Consider the following 19,721-nt stretch of genomic DNA (forward strand, 5'->3'; position numbering starts at 1 on the left):
TTAGTAGGGTGTTCTTTAACCTCCATGCTTTTGGAGGTTTTCCAGACTTTTTCCTGTGGTTGATTTCAAGCTTCATAGCATTGTGGTCTGAAAGTATGCATGGTATAATTTCAATTCTTGTAAACTTATGAAGGGCTGTTTTGTGACCCAGTATATGATCTATCTTGGAGAATGTTCCATGTGCACTCGAGAAGAAAGTATACTCTGTTGCTTTGGGATGCAGAGTTCTAATTGTATCTGTCAAGTCCATCTGATCCAATGTATCACTCAGGGCCCTTGTTTCTTTATTGACCATGTGTCTAGATGATCTATCCATTTCTGTAAGTGGGGTGTTAAAGTCCCCTGCAATTACCACATTCTTATCAATAAGGTTGCTTATGTTTATGAGTAATTGTTTTATATATTTGGGGGCTCCGGTATTCGGCACATAGACATTTATAATTGTTAGCTCTTCCTGATGGATAGACCCTGTAATTATTATATAATGCCCTTCTTCATCTCTTGTTACAGCCTTTAATTTAAAGTCTAGTTTGTCTGATATAAGTATGGCTACTCCAGCTTTCTTTTGGCTTCCAGTAGCATGATAAATAGTTCTCCATCCCCTCCCTCTCAATCTAAAGGTGTCCTCAGGTCTAAAATGAGTCTCTTGTAGACAGCAAATAGATGGGTCTTGTTTTTTTATCCATTCTGATACCCTATGTCTTTTGGTTGGCGCATTTAATCCATTTACATTCAGTGTTATTATAGAAAGATACGGGTTTAGAGTTATTGTGATGTCTGTATGTTTTATGCTTGTAGTGATGTCTCTGGTACTTTGTCTCACAGGATGCCCCTTAGGGTCTCTTGTAGGGCTGGTGACAATTCCTTCAGTTTTTGTTTGTTTGGGAAGACCTTTATCTCTCCTTCTATTCTAAATGACAGACTTGCTGGATAAAGGATTCTCGGCTGCATATTTTTTCTGTTTAGCACACTGAAGATATCGTGCCAATCCTTTCTGGCCTGCCAAGTTTCAAAAGAGAGATCAGTCACGAGTCTTATAGGTCTCCCTTTATATGTGAGGCACGTTTATCCCTTTCTGCTTTCAGAATTTTCTCTTTATCCTTGTATTTTGCCAGTTTCACTATGATATGTCGTGCAGAAGATCGATTCATGTTACGTCTGAAGGGAGTTCTCTGTGCCTCTTGGATTTCAATGCCTTTTTCCTTCCCCAGTTCAGGGAAGTTCTCAGCTATAATTTCTTCAAGTACCTCTTCAGCACCTGTCCCTCTCTCTTCCTTCTCTGGGATACCAATTATGCGTATATTATTTCTCTTTAGTGTATCACTTAGTTCTCTAATTTTCCCCTCATACTCCCGGATTTTTTTATCTCTCTTTCTCTCAGCTTCCTCTCTTTCCATAACTTTATCTTCTAGTTCACCTATTCTCTCCTCTGCCACTTCAATCCGAGCCATTGTCGTTTCCATTTTGTTTTGCATTTCGTTTAAAGCCCTTTTCAGCTCCTCGTGACTGTTCCTTAGTCCCTTGATCTCTGTAGCAAGAGATTCTCTGCTGTCCTCTATACTGTTTTCAAGCCCAGTGATTAATTTTATGACTGTTATTCTAAATTCACTTTCTGTTATATTATTTAAATCCTTTTTGATCAGTTCATTAGCTGTTGTTATCTCCTGGAGATTCTTCTGACGGAAATTCTTCCGTTTGGTCATTTTGGATAGTCCCTGGAGTGGTGAGGACCTGCAGGGCACTTCCCCTGTGCTGTGGTGTATAACTGGAGTTGGTGGGCTGGGCCGCAGTCCGACCTGATGTCTGCCCCCAGCCCACCGCTGGGGCCACAGTCAGACTGGTGTGTGCCTTCTCTTCCCCTCTCCTAGGGGTGGGATTCACTGTGGGGTGGCGTGGCCCATCTGGGCTACTTGCACACTGCCAGGTTTTTGGTGCTGGGGATCTGGCGTATTAGCTGGGGTGGGTAGGCAAGGTGCATGGGGGCAGGAGGGGCAGGCTTAGCTCGCTTCTCATTAGGTGATCCCCTTCAGGAGGGGCCCTGTGGCAGCGGGAGGGAGTCAGATCCGCTGCTGGAGGTTTGGCTCCGCAGAAGCACAGAGTTGGGTGTTTGCACGGAGCGAGCAAGTTCCCTGGCAGGAACTGGTTCCCTTTGGGATTTTGGCTGGGGGATGGGCGGGGGAGATGGCGCTGGCGAGCTTCTTTGTTCCCCACCAAACTGAGCTCTGTCGTCCGGGGGCTCAGCAGGTCTCCCTCCCTTTGTCCTCCAGCTTTCCCGCTTTCTGAGCAGAGCTGTTAACTTATGACCTCCCAGACGCTAAGTCACGCTTGCTGTCAGAACACAGTCCATCAGGCCCCTCCGCTTTTGCCAGCCAGACTCGGGGGCTCTGCTTGGCCAGCGAGCCGCCCCTCTGCCCCGGCTCCCTCCCACCAGTCCGTGGAGCGCGCACCGCCTCGCCGCCCTTCCTACCCTCTTCCATGGGCCTCTCGTCTGCGCTTGGCTCTGGAGACTCCGTTCTGCTAATCCTCTGGTGGTTTTCTGGGTTATTTAGGCAGGTGTAGGTGGAATCTAAGTGATCAGCAGGACGCGCGGTGAGCCCAGCGTCCTCCTACGCCGCCATCTTCCCTCTCTCCCCAGCTAGGATTCTTAAAATGTGGTTTTAAATTCTAATTCAGACATTTTATTCACATCTGTGTTGATTAAATCCATTATTCATTTCTGTTCTTTCTTTTGGGGTGAATTTCTCTGTCTCGTCATTTTGGAGAAAGAAAAACAGTAAAATAAAAAATTAAAATTAAAAAATCAAAGACAAAAAAAAGATTCAAGTAAAGAAAGATAGATCTTAGGTGTGTTTCAACCTGCTTGTTGAAAAAAGCTTGACAGAATAGAGAAAAAAGAGAAAGGAAGGGGAAAAGTTTAATTTTTTAATTTTAAATTATAAAATAGAGTAAAATAAAATAAAGAAAATAAAATAGAATATTTTTAATTTACAAAACAAAAAACAATACAAAAAGAATTTGCTCTTTCTGTATCCAAGAAATAAAAAGAAAAGAAAGAAAAAAATGAAAACAATTTAAGCAAAAACAGATGTAAAGAAAACAAACAAATAAATGAACCAGCAAGCAGAAGGAAACCTGGCTGAAGTTATAACCAGTTTCCCCTCGAACTGAAACTTTGAAGCATACTAGTCTGTAGACTAAGCAGGTGGGAAGGATTTGTTTTGATCTTCGGGGGGATGTGCCTGGAGGGTGCAGGTGTGTGGGGTTTGGTGTAATGGCTCCATTATCCACTTGGTGGCACTGATTAGCTTACTGGGGTGGATCCCGTATGTGCCAGAGGTGAAAATGGCTTCACCCAGCTCCCTAGTCTTTGGCACAGGAACTTTGCACTTCCCTGACCTATGATCAAGCACCCCTCCCTTGTCTCAGGTCTCCATCCACTCCCTGCCTCTACCTTGTCCATGTCTAAGCTGTCCACCTGCCAGGTAGTGCCTCCCTCCAGAGTTTTGTCTCAGATGAGGCTGTTTCAAAACTCCACACTTCAGAGACCCACACTAATTCTCTGGGGGTGGGTCTCACAGAGCAATGGCTGGTTGCCAGCTTGTTCCAGAAAACATTCCAGTGATCGTGCAGCAGGAGAGGTTCAGAGTTTATGGAAAAACAACACACAGCTGGTGCCAGGATTTTACCACACTCTGGCATCTTTGTCTCAATATCAGCAAACGTGGCTGCTCTCCAGGGTCCATGAGGACTTTTGCCCACAGGGAGGCTGTATGTCCTCTACCAAATTGCACTCCAAGCAGGAGAACAGCTTCTCACCATGTGGCACACAGACCCCTCAGACCACACTGCCTGGTCCTAGGGATTCACCCTACTTCCTCACCAGAGCACTCCCAGGCACTGAGCTCCAGAACTTCAGACTCTGCACTCCATTGTTTATAGAATCCTGGTGGTATTGAAACCCTCTCTGTTATCCCAAATTTTGGGGTTTGGGGGAACAGATTTCTTGTCCAGTCCCCTGCAAGTGTTTTAATTCTTTCTCTCTCTCTTCCTTTCCAGGTACTTTCAGGGGTGAGTGCTTTTCTTGCACAATCCCAATGTGCTGCAATCATCCCTTTTCTCTTTCTCTTTCTGTCCTTTCTTTGTGAAAACAGCTCCCTACCCTCCATGGTTCTGCAGCTTTTCTCTCCCCCAATTCACCTCTCCATACCACATACCTGCCAAATTCTGTGGCTCAAATTATGCAGATTTTTTCATTAATCCTCAGGTGTTCAAAATGCTTTGATGCTGATCTAGCTGCATTTCAGGGGCAAGACAAGCTCAGAGTCTCCATACTGCTCTGCCACTTCTATAACCACTGAATCTGAATAAGCTCTATGGATTGTACCAATGCCAATTTCTTGGTCTTGATATTATTAAACCATAGTCATATAACACATTAATATTGAGGGAGGCTGGGGAAGTATAGATTGGACTTCCCTGTACATTTCTTTGCAATGCCCTGTGAATCTTTAATTATTTCAAAACAACAACAAAAAATGTTTTTGATAGATAATGTAGCTGGTATATTATAATATGGAGCAGGAGAGGAGTGAGGCCTTATACTGAGGGGCAGCAGTTCACCTGACTGACTTATAAAGTGTGCCCTTAATGAGCCTTTCATTGAACTAATATATCTAGTTTCTTCTAACCTCCTCACTTTTTGTTTCTGCCAGGGTAAAAACCATGTTGAATTGGCCTCTTTACAGGACTTTTATTACTTCAACATGGCTGTTGGGAGGGAGGGAAAAGCATTTTCTGAATGGCTATTAATAACAGCCATTAATTAATGAAAGATTAATAAATGTTTATAATTATGTAATTTTGAAAGGTTGTACAATTATACACAAAAAGTCAAATTCTAGAATAAAAAGAAGTCTTCTCAAAAATAAATTGGCATTAAACTGTATTTTTTAATTACTAATGACTGTAACTGATTAAAGTACATTGAATTTATTAAACCCATAAGTTCAAAATGATACTCAGAAAATGGGAGACAGACAAAAAATAAATTCAGTGGACACCACTGGAAGTTGCTAAGGCAACAAATCATTATTATGAAAATTGATAATTAAGGAAAAATAATTTATCTTGTGTTTCTGGCATTAAGTGTGTTTCACGTTAATGAAATTGGGTGGGAGAAAGTTCTTCAGTACAGAATATGTCATTTATAAATGCAGATAGAATGACAGAATTAGAAAATTCATTGCAAATGCTAATGGTCCCTGGTGAATATTAAAACTATTAGGAGCAAAGGTCACAGGGAACTTGATAAACACTGGGCCAGGCTGCCACCACCTAAACTCACTAAGCAATCTCAGCATCCCTGCAAGGGGGACATCTAGACATTACACTTCTCCTTGGTGCAAGTCAAACTCCTAGAACACCTGTGAAGCAAAAGGGCCCCAAAATAAAACCTGAAGGCTTCAGATATAAATTGTAGTCCATAGGAAATAAAAGAAATAGAATAAGAATCCTATGAGGGGTCCATTAGCCCAATCCAGGATGCAAGATGTTCTACAGAACCACAGAAAAATATTTTTTAACTAGATGGTGGTACAGTAAAGAGCTAACCTGGAAGGCCTAAGGTTGCCATCATTAGAAGAGCCTTTAGAAGAGCCTGCTCTAGGGTTGGCCCTTGGCTGGCATCTGGTTACTTGGCTTTTGGAATATTCCTTATGATAGAAAGTGATAATGTTGTTATATAGGCTTAGAACATTGCATTCTGCTTTACTAGCATGTCTAAATTATTTTTATAAAATGTGATTTATGGTTAACACCTGCTTTCTTTCTGGGAGGCTAGGACTTTGGTGGGCTCAGGGAGCCTACATGACAAGGCTTCATCAATACCCTGGAGCTCTGAGTCTCAAGCAGGCTGCCCTGGGCATAAATGCCACTGCTGAAGGAAGGAGCATGTTCTATGTGGCCCCTTCTGGGAAAGGAGACCTTTCAGAACCCTGCTTCTGGACTCATCCAGACTTCCTGATGAGGCTTCTTCCACTGCTGGTCATGATAATAAACCACAGCCCAGACAGGGCAGAGCTTCCTGTGAGTCTGTGAGCCCTTCTAGAAAAATCACAGTGTTTAGGTGACCAAGGGAACCCTGAAACATGATGATATTGGTTAAAAAAAAAAAAAAGAAGAGAAAAAGAATGGAGAGAATAGAGCTACTCTGGAATAAAGAAGACATAAGAGATAAAATAATTAATGAGTGGACCTTGTTGGACAATTTGGGCTCAACTTACTGGAGCCAACATTCCTCACCAGGCATACTAGACAACCACAGGAAAACTTCTGGAACTTTCCTGACCATTTCTCCTGAAGGCCATTTTCTTGACAACTCCAAGGTATTTCTCATACCTATCCTACACTAAAGAAGAAATGCTTCTCATTCTCTACTGACCTTCCAGGCTCAACCTACTGGAGCCAAGATTCTCATCAATGTGTTGCAGTAAGTCTGGTTTCACAATTAAATTAACAATGTACCAGCCCACCCAGGCAGTGTCTGCACTTTGCTTCATGCTATTAAAGGTAGGGCCACGCTTAGCTCCCCAAAAACACATAATTTATAAGACATAAGATCATTTGTAAAAAGGCTCATACACTGAATTGATAAGCATAACAGATAATAATCCTTCCCCCCCCCCATATAGCCCAAGGTCTCTCAAGTCTCTATAACATTCATATTCCTATGAAACAAATAGGGGACAGTCTAATGTACATCTCAGAGAGTTTCCACATTTGCCCCTTCAGGGTCACATTTCAAGTGAGCAGCAGAATGAGAGTGAGAAAATCATGCACATATTCAGTTTTCTCAGGTAAATTTTTGCTGGTACCTGATGCAGCTCATCTTGCATGTGTCAGTTGCCAACATTCAGCAAATATTCCAGTACAGATCAATTTTCTACATAGAATGGTGGAATCTTCCTTTTTAGGAAAGATGCCATGGCAATTTGATTAGGAAGCAGAACTGAGTGAGGGGCACCTGGGTGACTCAGTCGGTTAAGTGTCTCTTGATTTCAACTCAGGTCATGATCTCATGGTTTGTGAGTTCAAGCCCCAAGTTGGGCTCCACACGGACAGTGTGGAGCCCATTTGGGATTCATTCATTCATTCTCTCTCTCTCTCTCTCTCTCTCTCTCTCTCTCTCTCCCTCAAAATAAATAAATAAACTTAAAAAAAGAAATAGCAGAACTGAGGGGCACCTGGTAGATCAGTGAGTTAAGCATCCGACCCTTGATTTCAGCTCAGGTCATGATCTAATGGTTTGTGAGATCGAGCCCCATGTCAGGCTCTCTCTATGCTAACAGCACAGAGTCTGCTTGGGATTCTCTCTCTCCCTCTCACTCTGCCCCACCCCTGCTCATGCTCTCTCTCAAAATAAATAAAGAAACTTAAAAAAAGAAGGAGAACTTAGCCTATCCAAAACATCCACACATTGAAAGACACTTACTTGTGAGCCCAAATAAATCTGAGAGCTGACGTGAAAGTTACCTCAAATATAATCAGCATGTAGACCCCAGCAAGGATGACCACAGCAATGATCACTTGTGCTTCTATGCTTGCACGGAGATACTGATGAGCCATCAGAAGAGGAACAGCCTGGGTCTGCTGGACAGAGGCTCGAATGCTGATAGAAACAGTATCTCTGTAGAATAAAGAAAGATATTACCATTAGTAAAGGAAACCAGACCCTATGTCAACAATTAGTGCTTGTTTCCTTGGTGTCCTTCCCAACACAAGTTATCTATGGCCATAATGAGAGCCCAAATTAATCTCAGAGTGATTTAGCCCAATTCCTGACCTGGCAGACAAGGAGCTCTGAGGGCATATATGAGTAGTGTGAGATGCAGACACAGCCTCCCTGTGGTCAGATCCATCTAATGTAGATCCCTCAGCCCCCACCTGGCAGTATCTGCTTCATGGCAGGTGCCACTCCAACAATTAACAAGGAGCAGGAACTTTCACACTGGTTCTAGCCATTTAAAATTAAAATTCTCTTTCTCTTCATCACACACTGACTGCTTTGCCTGCTAACAAATAGCAAAGCCAACCATTCTCACATGACAGTGATTTGGAAAAGGGCCACATGTAACCTGAGAATATATAGACGGGTTGTCACAGATGATGGGGGAATGTACCTGGAATAATAAGCATCCAAGTAATTAACAGTATGTGGCATGGTGAAACTAAAGCATTTTTCTAAAAGTTCGGTCAGCAACTGTTGTGAGCCAAACTGTGTCTTCCCAAAATATAGATGTTGACACCCTAACCCTCAATACTTCATAATATGACTATATTTGGAGACGGAGTCTTTATAGGAGTAATTAAGTTAAAATAAGGTCACTAGTGTGGTTCCTAATCCAGTATGACTGGTGTCCTTATAAGAAGGGATAGGGACAGACACAAACACAGAAAAGACCATGTGAAAACACAGGAAGTAGAAGGAATCTTCAAACCAAGGATAGGGGCCTCTGAAAAGACAAACTCTGCTGAACCCTTGAGGAAATAAATTTCTACTTTTTAATTTATGCAGTCTGTGGTATTTGTTATGACAGGAATAGCAAACTCCTACAGACATAATATGGAGTGGCATTAAAGACAAAGAGAAAGAATCTGAAAATTTCCTGGAATTCTCCATTGTAGAGCTTCATAATATTAATGACTATAAAATCAACTATAAAATACCATTTGCTTCAAAATGGACCCTGAAGTCAATCCTCATTTCCTGACACTTGTGGTTATGATGCCCTCCTACATCCCCCATGTTCACAGTCTCCCCAGTTAGAGCATCCCATCCAAGTCATATAATTGATCTGGCTATTCGTGCCAAAAATTAGAGTCTCACAGGTCAAACTTTTTAAGTGAGCATGTCTCAGAAGACCCTCCCTCAAGATCTTCGATCACCTGAGACCCACCTGCTCAGTATCTCAAAGGTCCTGCTCACCACTAAGCGCTCACTTCTTCTCGGATTTAAAAATACAGTCCAATTCTGAGTGACCTGTAAAAGTTGAAATGTAATATCACAGTAAGGCTTTGAACCATCACCTGGGATTCAGTGTTATTCAGTGTACGTGTTTGTTTATAATAAGGAGAAAAAGAGGAACAGCAAGGACTTTTTACACAACTCCCAAATCCCTGACACTAGAGCATATCCAAGTTGTATGGAACTGGAAATTTCTACATTATGAAGGGCTTTAAGAAAAAAGAATACAAAAGTACACACATAGAATTAGTATAAAAGATACAAAGGTATAGATGTCAAAATGATTTATTATGAGCAAAATAAATCACTGCACTTTATGGGAGACTTGGAATCTTCTGAGCCCTCTGAGGCAACTCATGAAAATGCTTACTTACAACTGCCTCCTGCTTGCAAACTAGAGACAAGTCTGCACACCCATGTCACAGGAGCCCATGAGAAGCAGGATCCAAGGATAAAGCTACTTTGCTGTGGGCAAATCCACCCCACATCTTCCTGTCCCAAGCAGGGTAGTGGAGAAACCAGCTGAGGGGAGCCAGATATGAGCAGAGAGTGGAGGCTGGCTGGGGCATCTGAGGAGCCAGGGAAACTTCAATGGGAGGACGGGAGTCTTGATGCCCAAAAATCATGAAGTAAATGAAAATAGGAACTCTGAAATTAGTCAAAGCATGAATGAGAGTTCATATGTTCTCTTAAAACACTTCAATATTTGGAAAGAGTATATCAGAAAAGCCTAGTAGTAAAGGACTTTTGTGTTCCTCATGTTTCTGAGCTGGATTTTTGTCCTGGCACTGGAGAAGAGAAGCTCAGTACAGCCCCATGGGCAGGCAGTCATGTCAGCAGGCTGCAAAGGGTCACGTCTTCTTCCACCCAAGACTCACAGACAGAGCAGACAGATGTGTGCCCACCTTGTCTTTACTGAGAAGCCATTGCCATCAGGCTGTGTATTGCACACAAGGAAGACAAGTTTACGTCCTAAGACCACGACCAAGGCAACACTTTTAGAACACTGGTGCTGCATAGACCATCACCCATGAAACTGCAGCTTAATTAATAATGATGCCTTTGCTCTGTGGACCCTGCTCTGTATGGCAGGAAAATGAGAGGGTGCAGTAACCCATCAGACTCTCTGTTTTGGATGACACAGCATTGTGCAACAGCAGGGTTTCCTTCTCTGTATTATAATAGGAAAAACCCATGGACTTCATACACAAGTCACCATAATAATCCCAGGGAGTTATCAGGACTTGGGGTATAGGTCAGGATGCACAGAGAGGGTCCAGGCCTTGTCTGGGCTCTGGGCCATGGTGACAAAACCACTGCTGACCTTCCTTGCCTTCAAAGTATGGGAGCTAAAGATGGTCTAAGAGACACTAAGTGCAAGAGCCTATTGCTTTAGAAGCAGAAGGTTTAGGAAATTATGCAAGTCTTAACTACTTGGTTAAGTGTCCACAAACCCAAAGGAACTGTGGTGTATCTTCTATACCATGAGGTAAGGCCCAAGTTTAATTGTGATTTAACGACAGAAAACTACGTTCAAATATATATTTCCCTGAATTGTCCAATAAAATCATCTGAATAAAAAACTCACAAGTCTGATTTTACTGAAATTGCAAGAGTTTTATAATTATCTTAGACAAAAGGAGAAAAAAGAATTGCAAAGACAAAGCAAAAGACAGGGCTTGCCTAAGAATGGTGTCATCAAAAAGAATGAAATCTTGCCATTTGCAACTATGTGGATGGAACTGGAGACTATTATGCTAAGTGAAATTAGTCAGAGAAAGACAAAAATCATATGACTTCACTCATATGAGGACTTTAAGAAACAAAACAGATGAACATAAGGGAAGGGAAACAAAAATAATATAAAAACAGGGAGGGGGACAAAACAGAAGAGGCTCATAAGTATGGAGAACAAACTGAGGGTTACTGGAGGGGTTGTGGGAGGGGGGATGGGCTAAATGGGTAAGGGGCATTAAGGAATCTACTCCTGAAATCATTGTTTCACTATATGCCAACTAATCTGGATGTAAATTTTAAAAAATAAAAAATAAAATTACAAAAAAAAGAAGGGTGTCATTGCCTTATGGCTTCCCATCAAATCCACTCAAAAGGAAATCAATTTATGAAGAGATGAAGTGAGTTTTTTCAATTCCTTTTAGGTAAAGTATAAGTGTAACCTGCTGTGGCCGCCGCCGCCTGGAGCCTGGAACATCAGCCTGGGTCACCTCCACCACAACATGTTCTTCTCTTCCAGTATGACTTGGGCCACTGGCCACCAGGGCCCCTTCCAGGTCCACCCGGAGCAGTGTGGAATCCACATAGCTGGTGAGGTTTGAAGCTGAGGCAAAGTCAAGGTGAACCACAAAGCAAGGAAGAGAGGCCTAAAGTGCCCCCACCACCCACTCAGTGAGTACCCTCCTCAGAAGGTGCACACAGAAATGCATATCCAGGATGTTTCCTCCAACTGTACTGCAGCCACTGACCACTCCTTATCTCCTCAGCACCTCACTCCTGACATACACATTGGTTTTACATTGTGTTTTGCACTGCAGAAATTGCATTTCTGATTGTTTATGTTTCAGGTCCTCTGGTTTAACCTCTAAGTGGTGGTGTCTCCCCATTCTACCCTTATCTCTGCTTCTGCTTTTGCAGCCAGCATGAAACTCCTGCCCAAGTTCCTGGACCCACGGTGAGCTAGTAGACAGGATGGCTGCATGACTGAACAGATACACAGATCAACATCCATGCCCAAATCCTCAGGTGCCAGGTCTCTATTTGTACAATGAGAAATCACAAAGAGAACTTAAAATAAGAATTCTGGAGTCAGCTAAATAAGTGAGAGGAGAGAAATTCCCTCAAAGTGTGTTAAGGGGTCTTGATCAGGGAAGAATTATCAGGAAAAGAGGCTTTTTCCCCACACAAAATATAATTCCCATGATACTTACTCCCCACTTCAGGCTCGCCCCTCAGTACTTATATCCTGCATTTGGGTGTTGCACAAACATAGGGGTCTGTGCGACTCAGCCCTTCTCTCTCTGTTCTGGGCCAACTCTTGCCTCTGCTGCAAGGTCCTGGGGGACATGACATGGATTTTACAAAGAGGCTGGCCCAGTCATTTTCATCCAGAAGAGAAAATTGTTGTAGGTGGAAAAATGAATCTCAAAATAATCTATGCTTTGTATAAGGCCTCAAAAGTCTTAGCAGCAGCTCACTAGTTGTAGGAAGATTCAGAAACCCTAAAAGAAACAGGTGGTTTATGGAATAGACTTAGGGAAAAGGTAGAACTTCACTGTTGCCACAGTGTATACAGGATTTGCATTGAGTGTTGAGTGCCAGTGAATGGTTAATCCTTTTTCATTATCCATTTCCTCCAGCAAAATATACTAGTTTAAAAAAATTATTATACAAACACATACTGGTAAAGAAAGCGCTTTATCAGCACTGTTGTCTATAAGACAGCCCAGAATGTGCAGCTGTCCCCAGCACTTGGCTGGAAAGCCTCTCCACATACCTATGCTGCTACTTGGGTTCCATCAAGGACAAATGGAAACAGAAGTCACACATGAGGCAGGATGTACCAACAAAAGGCCCAAAGAGACACTGCTGCTTCTGCCACACCAAAATTACTCCTGTCCTCGTCTTTCCCCTGGTCAAACACAAGATACAGGGTGGGGAGAAATATTTCAGTTCAGAAAGGATTCTAGAGACTTTGCAGAAACCCAGGAGATGGAACAGCACCACCTAGAGGCTAACATTGGAAAAGCAGTGGCTTCTCCCTCAGATTTAAGGAATGTTTGTGGAGCATCTATTGCATACCAAGAAGTAAATGAATAAAAACCTGGGGGTTAAGGGGCATCTCATGACCTCTTGAGGAGACAACCATATAACAAATCTCCCTGTGATTAACTAATCACATGGAGCGCACACAAAACCACATAGACACAGGACCACATTTACTTCCACCCTTCCTTTCCTCTGTCTTTCTACATGCCCACCATGTATTTAGGATTCAAAGCCCACTGAGATGCTCTGGCGTCATCTGTGACTTCCAGATCACAGAAAACAGGAGCCTCTAATCAAGCCTCATCCCTGCAGGCAGCTTTGATCCTTGACTTGCAGACATATTGAACTATCTGCCATTCTCCTAACACATAGTACCCTGCCTTTGCTTCAAATGCCTTCTCCAAATATGAAGAACTTCTGCCATCTTTTGAGATCTCACTCAAACTCTCCACTCCTCTCTTAAAATCTTTGCTTGTCATCTACGACTCCAGTGGATCCTCTGTAGATTTGACTCATGCCATATTGCAGTTTGTTTAAGATTTTTCTTCCCAACTGGTCTCACTCCTCAAGAGAAGTATCTGCATCTTATTTATTTCTCTACTTCTCTGGAGACTAATTTAGTTCTCACCACATTAGACGCCCCCCAAAATACTTATGTTACCAATAAATATTTGTTTACAGCATCATCCTTGAAGTCCTCCAAACATAGACCAGAGTCCCTGCTGGGGGCGGGCAATAGAGAAGTCAGAGAGAAATTGCATCCTTCCTCTGACTGCATCAAAGAAGTCTCCTGCCTTTCCCATTACCCACATCAAAGCCATTTTTCATGACCTAACTTGACATGTCTTCCGTGAACCTTCTTCCTACTCTGCGAGCCCCCTAGACCTCCCTCCATTGAGTTCCTGGTTAAGCATCTTCCTGTTGTTCCTCTAAGTGTGACCATTGACTCTGCACTGGTTGTCCGAGTGTGGGCAGCTGTCCTAGAGGCATATGTATGGTGGGGAGGAAGACACATAAAACACCTCTGAACAACAGGCAATGTGCTGTTGCTGGACATGGAACAAATCCACAACAGCCTGAAGAGAGGCCTTCATTTCTGCCTAAACTGTAGAGTCCCCTTGGATTTATCCTTAAGTTTGCTACAGTGCCTATCAAATGCCAGGCTCATTAACACTGGCCAGAACTTCCTCCTTGACCAAACTTGAGTCAGGCTCCTCTGAGCCCTCTTCTTGATTAGTCCTCAACTTTGGCCTGGTGAGCCCAGTTTATTGAGAATCCCTTCTCTCCTCATACACAACCAAGTTCCCCTTGGTAATTTTCCATCCTCACCCTCATCCTACTGTAGATTCCTAGCTTCCCCTGTTGTATTTGGAGTTGAGTTCAATCTCCCCCCACCCTCCGCCATTGCCAAGTCTTCCTTACTGTTTAACTTATGCAATTTTTCTTTGACACAACTTTTGCTTAGTTGAACTGAGGTAAGAAAGTGGGGACCCTTTGGACCCATCTTCATGATAAAAATGGGAGCAATGTCATTTGATAAAGTACGAAACTTTTAAGATTGATCAATTCATTAAAAATAAATCTATCTAGGGGCGCCTGGGTGGCGCAGTCGGTTAAGCGTCCGACTTCAGCCAGGTCACGATCTCGCGGTCTGTGAGTTCGAGCCCCGCGTCAGGCTCTGGGCTGATGGCTCGGAGCCTGGAGCCTGTTTCCGATTCTGTGTCTCCCTCTCTCTCTGCCCCTCCCCCGTTCATGCTCTGTCTCTCTCTGTCCCAAAAATAAATAAAAAACGTTGAAAAAAAATTTTTTTTAAAAATAAATCTTATCTAGTGCCAATGTATTTTCTCCAGTGTTTGGGACCAAATGGATGAATGATTGCCCTTAATTTCTAGACTGGTACTGACCAATCAGATTCTATGTGGTGATAGGAATGTTTTATATCTATGCTGCCTGATATGGTAGCCACAAATCACATTTGACTATTATGCACTTGAAATATGGCTGGTGTGAATGAGGTAGTGAAACTTTAATGTTATTTACTTCATTAACATAAATTTAAATTTAAAGAGCCACTAGTGGCTAGTGGTTACCATATTAGAGAACATAATTATGAGGTAGTATAAGGAGCTTAGGATGTAAGAGAGGAAGAACAGGAGGGGACAAAATCCTTTAATGTGTATAGTGTTTCCTTTATGTACTTTGGGAGCCCAGGTCTACTATGAAGGGTGTGATGGAAAATGGACCATATGTCAAGAAACAAAGAAAAATAATAGAAGGGAGGAGGGAGAGAAGAAAAGGAGGAAGGCCAGTGAACAAGCCTAATTAAGCTGCTTATATTTAACCTGGCTTGCTGACTGTTATTTACCTAATGACCTGGGAGCCTTGAACATGTCTCCCCCATAATAAGCACAGAGAACAACTCAGGGAAAAAGAACCTCAGGTGCCTGCAATCACAGTCATTTCCTGTTTCACAAAGCTTCTAAAATAACCCCTACAATTACTGAAGTGACAAAGCCCAATTGTTACAAAGAAAACCTCATAGGAGAAAAGGTAGCTTTGTTATTCTCCAGTTAATGCATACGGGAGCTTTCTCCAAGATCACTTCCCACTAAAACACACACCCCTAGTGTCTGTCATCCAGGCCTCTTACTCAGCTCGGTCCATCCAGGGGTCTGGCCAGAAGTCAAGAAGGAAGAACAATGGGGTTCTTCACTAATGAGAACAACAATGAGAACACCACTACCGACTTTCAAAACCAGGCCAGAATCACTGCCTGCCTCAGACCTGCACAATAACACCCCTTTGCTGAGAATCACCTTCAAAGGTCCAAACTCTGGTGCACAAGCTAGCTTTTCCCCAGTCTGCCCCCACCTTTTGTAGATACCATCAGCAGTTGGCTCTCTGAGGACATTTGAGGGAGACCTAAAACCTCTGATCTCTCCTTTCACAACCCCCCTCAGCAAGTTCTCAGCCTAGGGTCCTTGAAGAAGGTCTGTGAGCTTCCAGAAACATATGGGAAATCTATTATGTTTTCTGAGGAACCCACAAGAAGCTTAAATCAGCCTTAATTAGGGTTAATGATTGACAGAGAGAGTCTCTTTTTGACCAAACTTTAGTCATGCACCTTTGAACTCTCTTCTCTAAGACTAAGCCGTGACTTTGGGGGTTCTGTGTTTATCTCTGCATTGTCCAGTTTTAGCAAGAATCCTGGTAGGTTAATTTAGTCAGAATCTGCATTCCCCATATCTGATCACACTCAATATCTGATCAGGTTCCTCATGCCCCACCATCCTTAATTGATGTCTGATCACTCTGGCCGGCCTACAGCAAGAATCCAGTGAGGTCAGCTTGGCCAGAGTCTCCTCTCACCCCTGATGTTTCCTCTTTGTAGTTTTTTATCCACTGCCCCCCACCCTGTCCCTTAGTTTTAAAGTCCCATTTCTCAAGTTCAATCCCTCTCCCACACTGCAGTGGTCTCTACAACTATCACTAGGTTTCTGAATAAAGTCTGATTTGCCATCCTTAACAAATGTCACTAAACATATAAGAGCCACTCTGCAGCATCCCTACCATCTCACACAGCTCTCTCTACCCCTTCCACTTCTCTTCTGTCTTCACCCAAATATACACGCTGCTCAGAGAACAGGAGAGAGACCTCCCCAGTTGCCCTTGCTGCCAGGAGAAACCATTTTTGCCTGCCAGCCACCAGGATGGGCCTAGGCTCATTCAAGTCCCAGGAAAGGCCTAGTGTACTTGGGCTGCTTTGGAAGGAAGACTGTGCACAATGCTGTAGAATAAAAGTGACAAGGTACATTTCTTGGTGAATAGAGGTGAATAGAGAGAGAATACATTTCTTGGTGAATAGAGGACTCTTATTTGTTATTATCTGATTTTACCCTGTTATATCCTTACTTATGCTTACTTATGATTTCTACTAACTGCTAAGGTTCATACAGGAGTTGCCACAGTACAGTAATAACCCAGATTCTCCAAAATATTTCCCTCTCCCTATCTGGTTCTCACTGAAGACTGTTTCTGGACAGTATCCAGCCCTTCACTCCAAGCTCTTGGGTCAGCCTGGGCAGCAGGTTATGATCGCCTACAGTGAAGTCCCATGAAGGGAAGGCAGCATCTATCTTATAGGGACATCATGAAGCCAGGCCTCCACACCTTTCTTTGAGAAGGCTCCAGGAGGAGCTGAGGAAAGCAGAAGCATATCTTAGTTTTGTTTAATGGAGATGATATAGAGGTAAGACATATGAATGAAAAACAAAGCTCATAAAAATCACAGAGCTTTCCAATTCTCTCACAGGGATATACATCTTTACCTAAAACTCAGACACATTTTTAAAGTGGTGAAGAAAACATCAAGACTTTAGCAAGCCTTAGATAGACAACAGAGCTACCCTGTCCTGAGAGCAGGTACAGATGAGTGCTCTCATTTATTAAAGGGCAGGGATGCACCATGCACTGCTCACAAGAGCCATCTCATGAGCCCACCTGAAGGCCTTAAGTGCGGTCTTTCTGGAATGTTGCTGATACCCTGTGGGTGAAGAGTGGCTCAGCTGAGTGAGAGGATATTCTGGGGAAGTCCCCAGAAGAACTAGAAGAAACAATAATATGTGATAGCTTTTGGTGACTGCAAGGAAAATTATCCAATTTCCTAAAATTTCAGTGCACCCAGCTTATCAATTGAAGATACTAGAGAAAAAAAAATCTTTCCATGTAGCTCTATGCATGATTTAATTCCTTTTAAAAGGCAATAATCAGAAAATAAAAGGTAATTATCATAAATACTTGAAATGGACACATCTGCCTCCTCTTCTCCCTCCTCCTCCACCACCCTCCTCCTCCACCTGCTTCCTCTTCCTCCCCACTCCTTTCTCCTCCTTGCCCTCTTCTCCTCCTTTGCTTTCCAAGATGTCCCTTCCTCAGGACCTACCACTAACCCTACTGCTTTAAGCAGGACTGGGAACTTTAGGAGATTTCATGCTTCAATATCCTAATCCCAATGTCCATTCTAAGAGAGGGTGTGGGCTCTGGACTTCCAGTTTCATTTGGGATACATAAAGAGCTAGAAACACACCAATCCCACTCTCACAACCAGAAAACAGGGAACAAATGTTAAGTTAATGACTTATTCTATCAAGAATGAGGCTGTATCACAACACCTAACTTGAAATCTAAAGTAAGACAGGTGAATGCGGGGAGGAACAGGGCCAAGCATTGCTTCCCTGAGACAGGTGCTACCACCACATACAGAAGCAGGCAAGATTAAATCAGAAAATTTTTAAACAGCTCAAGGTCAAGTGTGGGCTAGTGTGAGACTTGGGAGGCCCTGGGAGCCACAAAATAGGGGTGTTAGCATCTTCTTGTACGGTTTTGCTCCAGGGACCCTAGCAGGTGCTCACAGGGAAGATATGGAGAGATTGAGAAGACTGGTGGAGAAACCTTAATTTCCTGGGAAAGCACATCAAATCTGGTAGCCTAAGGGCACAATGTAACCCCAGCAGCCAGTAGTGGCAGGAAAGAGGGGAAAGTAACTCTACCCCTTGCAGAGGAGTAGGAACAGTGCACAGCGTAGCAGACAGTTGGAGAGAAGCCAAGCAATTCCAAGTGTCTGGGATATTAGAGGTTACCATGGCAACCACACACTGCAACATAGCCAAACTCTGACTAGATTTACACAGAACCCCAGCTAAAGCCCACAATGTTATGGATTGAATGCTATGTCCCCCTACCAAATTCATATGTTGAAGCCTTGACCCCCAGTGTGGCTATGTCTAGAGATGGGGCCTCTAAGGAAGTAACTAAGGTTCAATAAGTCATACAGTGGGGCCCTGATATGAAAGGATTGTGTCCTTATAAGAACAGCCACCAGAGAATGCTCTTTCTCTCCACATACAAATGCGCACACACACACACACACACACACACACACACACACACACTGAGGAAAGGCCCTGTAGGACATAGGAGGAGGCAGCCATCTGCCAGCCAGAAAGAGAGCCCTCACCAGAAATCAAATTGGTCAGCACCTTGACTTTGGACGTCCAGCCTCCAGAACTGTGAATGATAAATATATGTTACCCCCAGGATGTGGTATTTTGTTAGGGCAGTCCAAGTCGACTAACACACTCAATATCTATTATCCTATACAACATATCTGGCTTTTATTGACAAACTATGAGGCCTACAAAAAGACATGCAAGAAAACTTGATTTAAAGAAACCAAGCAGTCATCAAGCCCAGATGACACGGCCAAAGAAAAAAACCAATGAATTTAAAGAAAGGCCAGTAGAGGGGCACCTGTGTGGCTCAGTCAGTCGAGAGTCTGACTCCTGATTTCAGCTCAGATCATGATCTCACAGTCATGAGATCGAGCCCTGCATGGGGCTCCATGCTGAGTGTGGAGCTTGCTTAAGATTCTCTCTCTCCCTCCGCCCCTCCCCTGCTCACACACTCTCTCTAAAAAAATAAAAAATAAAAGAAAGAAAAGAAGAGAAAAGAAAAGAAGAGGAAAGGAAAGGAAAGGAAAGGAAAGAAAAATATAGGTCATTAGAAACCACCTAAGCTGAAATGCAAAAGGAAATGGGTAGGGGTACAAATCAGAGTATCCAAGAGCCCAGGGGAGCCAGGCCCTAACTGGAATGTGCCAGTTGGCTATCATCACCCCAGGAGGAACCTCACCACCAGCTATCCATCACAGTCTCACTAGTGCTTCTCTTGTCTTCTGTTCTGGCCTCATGTTTCATCACATGTCCTGCAGTAAGGGGTGCCTGGGTGGCTCGGTCAGTTAAGCAGCAGACTCTTGATTTCGACTCCGGTCATGGTCTCACGGTTCATGAGATCGAGCCCCACATCAGGCTCCATGCTGACAGTGCACAGAGCCTGCTTCTGATTCTCCCTCTCTCTC

The 19,721-nt window shown here is 43.3% G+C and overlaps 1 protein-coding gene across 1 annotated transcript in view; it reads left to right on the forward strand.

Moving 5' to 3' along the window:
- The window catches only part of OCA2 (OCA2 melanosomal transmembrane protein), a 481,450-nt gene that overhangs the window by 84,949 nt on the left and 376,780 nt on the right, over positions 1–19,721 (forward strand). Inside the window, exons 4-5 of the mRNA XM_049614148.1 lie at positions 3,579–3,768; positions 11,182–11,352. Coding sequence (XP_049470105.1) covers positions 3,579–3,768; positions 11,182–11,352 — 361 coding nt within the window. The remainder of the gene's footprint in view (positions 1–3,578; positions 3,769–11,181; positions 11,353–19,721) is intronic.

This window comes from Panthera uncia (assembly GCF_023721935.1).
Source record: "Panthera uncia isolate 11264 chromosome B3 unlocalized genomic scaffold, Puncia_PCG_1.0 HiC_scaffold_1, whole genome shotgun sequence".
NCBI classification, from domain to species: domain Eukaryota; kingdom Metazoa; phylum Chordata; class Mammalia; order Carnivora; family Felidae; genus Panthera; species Panthera uncia.